This window comes from Jaculus jaculus, chromosome 13 (genome assembly GCF_020740685.1).
Source record: "Jaculus jaculus isolate mJacJac1 chromosome 13, mJacJac1.mat.Y.cur, whole genome shotgun sequence".
Taxonomy (NCBI): domain Eukaryota; kingdom Metazoa; phylum Chordata; class Mammalia; order Rodentia; family Dipodidae; genus Jaculus; species Jaculus jaculus.
Genome location: NC_059114.1, coordinates 66,725,696 through 66,734,577, shown reverse-complemented (window position 1 = coordinate 66,734,577; position 8,882 = coordinate 66,725,696). Strand labels below are relative to the sequence as shown.

Here is an 8,882-nt window from a genome sequence, read left to right as displayed (position 1 = left end):
ATTTGTGATCTGTCTTTATAATGAAGGCATTTAGTGCATGAATTTCCCCCTTTTGACTGCTTTCATTGAGTCCCATGAGTTTTGGTAGGTTGTGTTTTCATTACCATTTAATTCTAGGAATTTTACAATTTCCTTTTTGAGTTCTTCCATGTCCCATTCATTGTTTAAAAGTGTGTTGTTTAGTCTGCAAGCATTGGTGGAGTTCTTGATGTGTCTCTTATTAATTTCTAGCTTTAAAGCATTGTGATCTAACATGATGCAGGAAGTTACTTCAATTTTTATGACTTTGTGAAGACATGCTTTATGTCCTAATATATGGTCAATTTTGGGGAGAGCTCCATGGGCTGCTGAGAAGAATGTGTATTCTGTGGAGTTGGGGTATAAAGTTCTGTAGATATCCATTAGGTCTAGTTGATCTACAGTGTTGTTAAACTCTATTATTTCCCTGTTGATTTTCTGCTTTGATGATCTGTCTATTGATGATAGTGGAGTACTGATGTTTCCAACTATGAGGGTATTGGTATGTATTTCTGTTTTTTTTAAATATTTTTGTTAATTTTTATTTATTTATTTGAAAATGACAGATAAAATGGGAGAGAGAGAGAGAGAGAGAGAGAAAGAGAGAGAGGGAGAGGGAGAGGGAGAGGGAGAGGGAGAGAGGGAGAGAGAATGGGTGCGCCAGGGCCTCCAGCCACTGGAAACAAACTCCAGATGCATGCATCCCCTTGTGCATCTTGGTAACTTGGGTCATGGGGAATCGAGCCTCAAACCAGGGTCCTTAGGTTTCGCAGGCAAGTGCTTAACTGCTAAGTCATCTCTCCAGCCTTGTATTTCTGTTTTATGGTCAAATAGATTTTGTTTTATAAATTGTGGTGCCCCTGTGTTTGGGTCATATTTATTTGTGGTTTTGATGTGCTCATGTTGGATTATTCCCTTGATGAGTAAGAACTGGCCTTCTTTGTCCTTTTGATTACTTTTGGTTTGAAGTATATTTTATCAGACATTAATATAGCAATACCCACTTTAAAAAATTTTCCATTTGCTTGGAATATCATTTTCCAACCTTTCACTGTGAGGAGGTGTCTGTCTTTAGTGGTGAGGTATTTTTTCTTGAAGACAGCAGATAGAATGATCCAGTTTTTTTGATCCATCCTGATAGCCTGTGTCCTTTGATGGGTGAGTTAAGACCATTGATATTTAAGATTATTACTGTGAGGTTTGAATTAGTTCCTGCCATGATGAGATGTTTTATGGGGTTGGGTGCTTACTTGTGTTATATATTTTTGAGCCTTGTTTATTTTGGTTACTGTGATCTTCTTTTTGTTGGCCCCTGAGATTGGTTGTTTGACTGTTCTGTGTGGAGCAGTCCTTCAAGTATTCTTTGTAGGTTTGGCTTTGTATTCATAAAATTATAGAGTTGATGTTTTTCATGCAAAGGTTTCCTTTCACCATCTATTATGAGGGTGACTTTTGCTGGGTAAAGTAGCTTGGGTTGGAAGCCATAGTTTTTCATACTTTGAAGTGTTCCATTCCAGCCCTTTCTGGCTTTCAGGGTTTCCACTGAGAAATCTGATGCTATTCTAATGGGATTGCCTTTGTATGTTGTGAATTGCTTCTCTCTTGCTGCTTTTAACACTCTCTCTTTGATTTCATTGTTAAGGGTTTTAACTATGATGTGTCTTGGAGAGTTACTTCTTTGGTCCTTCCTGTTTGGTGTTCTGTGGTCTTCTTGTATCTGGATGGGCCTCTCTTTTGCAAGATTCAGAAAATTTTCTTCAATAATTTTGTTGAGTATGATTTCTATGCCTCTAGTCTAGATTTCCTCTCCTTCTGGTATACCTATGATCTGGATGTTTGGTTGTTTTAGAGTGTCCCACAGTTCTCTGGTATTCTGTTCACTTGATTTTTTTGACCTTAGCAAAATTTTTGGCCTCCTGAACAATTTCTTCTGTCCTATCTTCTAGGTCAGCTGTTCTGTCTTCCACATGAGTAACTGTATTGGTGAGGGGTTCTAGAAAGGTCTTCATAAATTCTATTTGATTTTTCTTCTCTGTTGTGTTGTTTTGCATAATGTCCATCTCTTTTTTGAGGTATAATTTCAATTCCAATTCTAATTTTCTTGATGCTTCTTGTAGTTTGTTTATTTTTACATTTGATTAAGTCTTCATTAAGCTTAATCAACTGGTTGTTGAGGTTTTCTATTTCTTGAATTACCTTCAATTTATTCATATTTCTTTAGAGGGTTCTCGTGTTTCCTTCCATCAAGTTAAGCCTACTGTCAAAAGTTTAAAGCTCTAGGAGATGATTCTGTTAAATTTCTTTGATATGACTATTGATTCTTTGATAGTTTGCTTCAAGTTCAGCAATTTTCTTAATCAGGGTCTCATTGGCTGCTGTGTTTTCATTTTGGGAATGAATTTCTGTTGATTTTTCTATGATTTCACTGGAGGCTTCCATCATAGGACTAGGCATCCTAGTGGAGATCCCTCAGTTTCCTGAGTTTCATTGGATTTTTTCCATTGTTGTTTACCATTTTAGGAAGACTCTTTATTTTATTGAGGAGGACGCAAGTTTTTGTCCTTTGGCCTGTTGACCCTCTTACTCAGGTGTACAGGGGTGTTGGTACTTAGTAGCCAGTCAAGATACCAGAGCAAAAGGCCTAATTCCACAGCTCACACAAGGGCCAGGCTTCTCCAAGCAAGGCACAATGGGACCTACCAGGACCAGGGGACAAGGAGGAGTAAGGGAACAGGGATCTGGCCTACTTTGTGGTGTGTCCTCCATGACATAGACCAGTGCAGGCAACCTCGACTGGGGAGGTGGGAGGAGCCCATATACAGAGGTCTGGTCCACTCACTCCAGAGCTCTGTGATCATCCACACACTGATATTCAAGGAACTCAGACCCGGGCAGCGGGAACAGACCAGAAGAGGGTCTGGCCTACTCACTGCAGACTGCTGTGCCTGTCCATGCACTGACCATGCAAGGAACTCAGACCCAGGAGGAGGTGGGAGGAGCCCAGATATGGGTCCGGCCTACTCACTGCAGACAACCATGCCTGCCCACATACTGACTATGCAAGGAACTCAGACCTGGCCCATTAGATGGGACCAGAAACAGGCTTAACCTACTCACTCCAGACCGCTGTGCCCACATACACACTGATCTTGCAAGGAACTCAGACCCTGGAGCTGCTCAAAGCAAATTCTGTTAAAAGTATTTTATTTGTCTCACATCCTGAAGCTATCCAGTGCATTGTTATAATGACAAGCTATACATGGATATTCAATTAACATTGAGACCAGATAAAATTAAAGTTTATATTCTCACATTTCACAAACCACCTTCCAGTGCTCAGTGCATTGCTTCATCGCTACCATATCAGTCAATGTAGAAAGAAAAAATATTCTCCATCATTGAAGAAAGTTCCTTTAGACAGTGCTATGTTGCAAAGTTATTTGACTTAAAATTAGCTGCCAAAAGAGGTCAGTTAAGTCCATATTCCTATCTTCTTTTTCTTACTCTGCTTCATATATATATATATATATATATATATATATATATATATATATATATGTATGTATGTATATGTATATATATATAATGCTTGGGAATAGACTCTGACTTCATAAAGAATTTAATGAAGGCCACTACCCAGAAAACCCACCTATGCAATTATGCACAGGAATTTGCATCCAATTTTGGTGGGATCATGGACCCTCTGCAATAGTTATCTAGTGGTGAAGAACAAGTTACCTCAAAACTTAATGGCTTAAAACACCAAAGATTTATCTCACATGGTTTTGTGGCTCAGGAGTTTGGGAGTAATTTAGCTTACTTCTGGCTTAAAACTCTCATAAGATTGCACTATTTTCTGTCATTGATTTTGGAGAGTACAATGTCTTTTACAACCTTGTCTGAGAAGTCATATTACATCATTTCTGAAATATTCTATTGATTTTCAGTCTTATTCATTGTGGGAAGTTACTCCACAGGGGCATGGATACCAGTAAACCAGAAGCTAGTTTCATCCTCTGGAATGTATTGAGAGATTCCATAGAGTTATATGAGGGATATGAGGCTCTGCATAGTGGATGGAAATTCATGCTTGGCACTGAGAAGCCATAGGCTTGGAAGGTATAGACTATAGATAGAAGCTTCTACTGTTATTTGGCTAAATTTAGAGGTTATTTTTGTCAAAAAGTCTTAGAAATACCTGTGTTTATACCCTTAGATCCATACTTCCTTTCTCTTGGTTAGAGAACATGCTGTTTACAGATGGTGGTAAATACCAAGGGGATCCAAGTACTTACACAGGATGAGTGGTCTCTATCATACCCACTAGAACTCAGGAAAACACTATAGAGGAAGTGATTGATGAAACATGAGTGCTGTTCTCATGGCTAGCTTGAGAACCTCCTCCAGAGAGATGGTGGTAGACATTGAGGAAACTCAAAATTCATCAAAACACAGTATCAGAGGATGTAAAGATTTCAACACTAAAGGAGACTTTTAACACTCCCATCAAGGCTCAGGGAGCATTGCTGAAAAGAGAGCAGAAATATTTTAAGAGCCATAGGGTGAGAAGGAATATCCTGAGGAATTACCCTCGCCCCCATGATGACTGGTGTATTCATGACCTCACAGTGATTATTTATAAACCCACTGAAGAGGTCCTTCACTGGAATGGGGGTGAGGGCAAGGAAACATGAGAATTGATGGGATGATGACCGATTTGCAATATGTTCATATATTATAAAGGACTTGAAAGATGGCTTGGCCATTAAGGCACTTGCCTGCAAAGCCAAGGGACCCAGGTTCAATTCCCCAGTAAACTGTAAAGCCAGATGCATAAGGTAGCACATGTGCCTGGAGTCCATTTGCAGTGTCTAGAGGCCTTGGTGAGCCCATTCTCTCTCTCTATCCATGTCTCTACTTCTCTCAAATAAATAAAATAATTTTTAAAAGTTCTCAATAAACATTTTTAAAATGTGAGTGCTTGGTGGGGGAGAGAGGCCTCCTGCTGCTACAAATGAACGCCAGGTGCTGTATGAAACTTTGTGCATCTGTCTATAAGTAGGTAGTGGGGAGTTAAACCTGAGCTGTCAGGCTTTGGCATCAAGTGCCTTTAGCTGCTGAGCCATCTCCCCAGTTCACTCAATGAATATATAAGTGAATAGACAAAAGGATATAAGTCCAGGATTTTTGACCCCCCCCCCCAAACTGCATTGGTCTCTAAGTTTTGTAGGAGCAAAAGATGTCTCCTCAAGGACTTTGAGGATAAAGAGATAGTGTAAATAAATAATAGGAATTTTCAGGAACATTCTAGAGAGTTATATTATATAATATTCCTGATAAATGGTTGTATAGGATGGCATTGTTAAATGACTCTAAGGTTTATGTTAGAAACTTCTTTTTATGAACCTAATTTTATAATTATAACCTTTCATTTGAACATTATGGAAAAAAGTAAAGAATTGTGATTTACATGTAAGGGATATTGACATATGCACACACACACATGCATACAAATATGCAATACATATGCACACTGTATTGCTTTAGGTTAAAAGATGGAAAGATACCATGAGATTTAGTAGAGTATAGAAAAAGTCTTGTAGAAAAGCACCTGGCATAGTCTTGATGTATAAATTACAACTTAGGAGACAATAGAAAGACTAAAGTTTATCTTAAGATGATACTTTATAAACAGAAGAGTGTAGGTAGTCATTCAAGGCAGACAAATAAGAAATGGCAATGTGTGGAAAATATCAGTAGCCCTCTTTTTACTGGAAGTGTCAGGCTCTGCTACATTTTGAAATCTACTGGGATGTATTACCCCAAAACAGGTTATCCCTACTGTGAATTTATAAGATTTATCTCTTACTAACTGAAGCCACCAGGGAGATTCTCAAGAGCAATAAATATACCTCACCTCCATTCCAAGATCCTCATCCTTGGCACCATGACTGTCCTTAAGATGCTGAAATTTGTGAGCTCACAGGACAAAGACAGGAGTCAGTTTTAGAAAAAGCTTAGCAGTTTATTTCTTGATTGTTACAATGGGATGCCTGTCTCTCTACACCTTCTCAGGAGGGTCTGTAGGGCAGCTTCAGCGGCTCTCTGGACACCGATACTGGGGTCCTGCCGAAGTGCTTGGAGACCTGAGATGGAAAGAACGACAAAGTTAAGTGAACAAGGAGGCTTGGAGGCCAGGAGAAGGAGCAAGCTGCTCTGAGGTCCAGTTCATGTCGCACTGCACCACCACCACAGGAGGTCAGTCCTGTGTGTGGCCCAGCTTCCAGTGCTCTTCAGTCTAAACGATTGATTTTGGACTGACAATTGAGACACTATTTTAACAATTAACTAAGATATGAGGAGCTGGGGAGATTGCTCGGTGGTAGAGTGGGTGCTTAGCAAGTATAAGCTTCTATCATGCTGTGCACACATGTGTGCATGTACACACACACACATGGTGAAGGAGACACACACAAACACACACACACACAGAGTGGGAGCGAGAGCGAGAGTGAGAGAGAGAGAGAGAGAGAGAGAGAGAGAGAGAGAGAGAGAAGGAAATAATGGAGGACCTTGCCCTTGTGATAATCCTAGCTTGTGGGGAATGCTACCTGTGAAGGATGGAAGCTGTTGTATGTTTTGTAGAAATTCCAGGACTAGAAAGCTTCAGAGATGGCAAGTACATACTAAGATTTTCTATTTCTGGGTTCATATCAACTTGAGCAACAATAATCTCTCTTACTCTAAAACACAGTGAAGTTATGAGTACAGACTAAGTTTGGTACTTACGAAGGGTCAGTTGTTCTTTGTCTAATAACTCCACATATTGGTTAGTCAAATTGAGAACTATGGCATCTGAAATCATCAGGAAAGTTACTGGTTACACAGTAGGTGAAAACTGGGTCATGCCACACCACAACCAGTCAGAAGATAAATGATCTGGTTAGCAGTGGAGCAATTTATATAAATCCCCTAAGGCCCTGAGGAAGACGTGAGGGGTGATCTCTGCTGGGTCTTGAGTCCTATGTCTGGACGTGGTCACACACATATCCAAAGGATGTTGGCAAAAGTTTACTCACTGAACTCCTGAGGATGAAGGGAAGGTGCTGTCAGGTTTCAACATGAATAAAGTATGGTTCCTGTTTTCCACACATTCATAATGTAGTTGAGGCAATGATAGGTGTGATTCAATAAGAAAACCTTAGTGTTTTTTTTTTTTTTTTAAATTTTGCAGTCAGGTTCACATTACTGGCAGAAAATGCCCAACCACTCACCGTTTGCGGGAGGAAAGGGCTTATTTTGGCTTACAGACTCAAGGGGAAGCTCCATGATGGCAGGGGAAAACAATGGCATGAGCAGAGGATGGACATCACCTCCTGGCCAACATCAAATGGGCAGCAACAACAGGAGAGTGTGCCCCAGGTTTTCATTTGGTTTTGAAGGTGTCATGTCAGGGGGCCTGCTCACTGTGGGATGGTTGGTTGGAACAGGATTAAGGACTAGATTTAGGATTTCATAACAGCGGTCCTCACTGATCGACTTGTCTCTGTTTCACAGAACTAACAGGAAGCGGCACCTGGGGGTTCACTGTCCCATAGGGCATGGAGGGGCTGAGGTCTGCAGATCGCGCAGCTGCTCAGGTTCTGCGGGAAGAACGTCGAGTGCTGTTCATAGGGAGGGATGAGGTGAAGCAGAGGAGCGATTCTAAGGCAGCAGGCTAGGAACAGAGACTTGGGGAATAGAAAGAGCATTGGTTTGGAAAGCGGGGAGGACCGTCAGGTGTGGGAAACAGTGAACATTTGCGTCATTGAAGCCATAAGTTTTCTCTTATGAAGGAAGATGTCACAAGACGTACCATAAATTTCTTCCTGTACATTTCCCCCCTTTTTGGTCACGTGGCTTCCATATTGGTGCAGCAGGCACATTTCAGCGGGGGCTGTGGTCTGAGCTCACCTGTGAGTTTGACAGCTGCGCTCCTGATCGTCTCCCAGCTGCTTGCGAAGAAAGTGAATGAGTGTGTGTGGAGGATCCACAGAATTTCCTGGTTTTTCTTTGCCTGGAAGAGATGCATATTATTCAAAGAGAGCTGGAAAGTGACCCTTTGTGACATTTGTCATCTTATCGAATCTCATAAGAGAACTCTAAAGGCCAGCTGACACCCATAGCCATTGATGGATGGACTGAAAGCTGTCTTATGGCTGAACAGGAAGACACTGGGGCTTAAAGGAGCTAGCGAACAGATTTAGCTTCAGGAACATAGGAGAGCCAATTCTAGTTGGATCTTGTGAGAGGAGCAGAGGACGATGTGGGAGGCTACCAGAAACCACTGCCAAGCTTTCATCTGAGTCCTGGCTCTGACCAGAGAGTCCTTAATATGTTGTTTAATTTATCTCTTGGAACTTTTCCAGATTCCTGTCCTCCAGTCTAAAGGCAACATCTGCCACATACTCACCAGTTTCACACAGAATTGTCTGTAGAAATCCCTGGCCCTTGGCAAGTCCTGTTCAAGGAGATGGTCTAATACCCCATAGAGCTCCTGAAGGCCCAGGAAAGGGATGCAGATGACTAAGACATCGCGGCAAGCCTAGAAAACAGAGGCTTCCATATCACAGTCTCATAAGGCTGAGATCCTCTTCCTACAGGGAATATTTCTCAGTAATATAAGGAAAAGAGCAGTGAACGCCAGGGGTTTGACGGGCTTTGAGTTGTTGTTGATACCTTTCCTCATTCAAGGATGGAAGCAAAAGTTGAGAAGGACTGACAGGAACTCTGAATTGGGAGGTAGGTTCCAGGTTCACTTCTGAGAGACCTGGCCTGTAGTTCACTGACATGAGGCTTACTGGTGATCTCAGACCCGGGGAGAG

At 41.3% G+C, this 8,882-nt stretch overlaps 1 protein-coding gene across 1 annotated transcript in view; it reads right to left on the bottom strand.

Annotated features, from left to right (window-relative positions):
• Positions 1-6,057: 6,057 nt before the first annotated feature.
• The window catches only part of Mroh2b (maestro heat like repeat family member 2B), a 70,126-nt gene continuing 67,301 nt past the window's right edge, over positions 6,058-8,882 (bottom strand). Inside the window, exons 39-42 of the mRNA XM_012947505.2 lie at positions 8,471-8,602; positions 7,972-8,074; positions 6,808-6,873; positions 6,058-6,164 (exon numbers count right to left, since the gene is read on the bottom strand). Of these exons, the coding sequence (XP_012802959.2) occupies positions 6,058-6,164; positions 6,808-6,873; positions 7,972-8,074; positions 8,471-8,602 (408 nt within the window). The remainder of the gene's footprint in view (positions 6,165-6,807; positions 6,874-7,971; positions 8,075-8,470; positions 8,603-8,882) is intronic.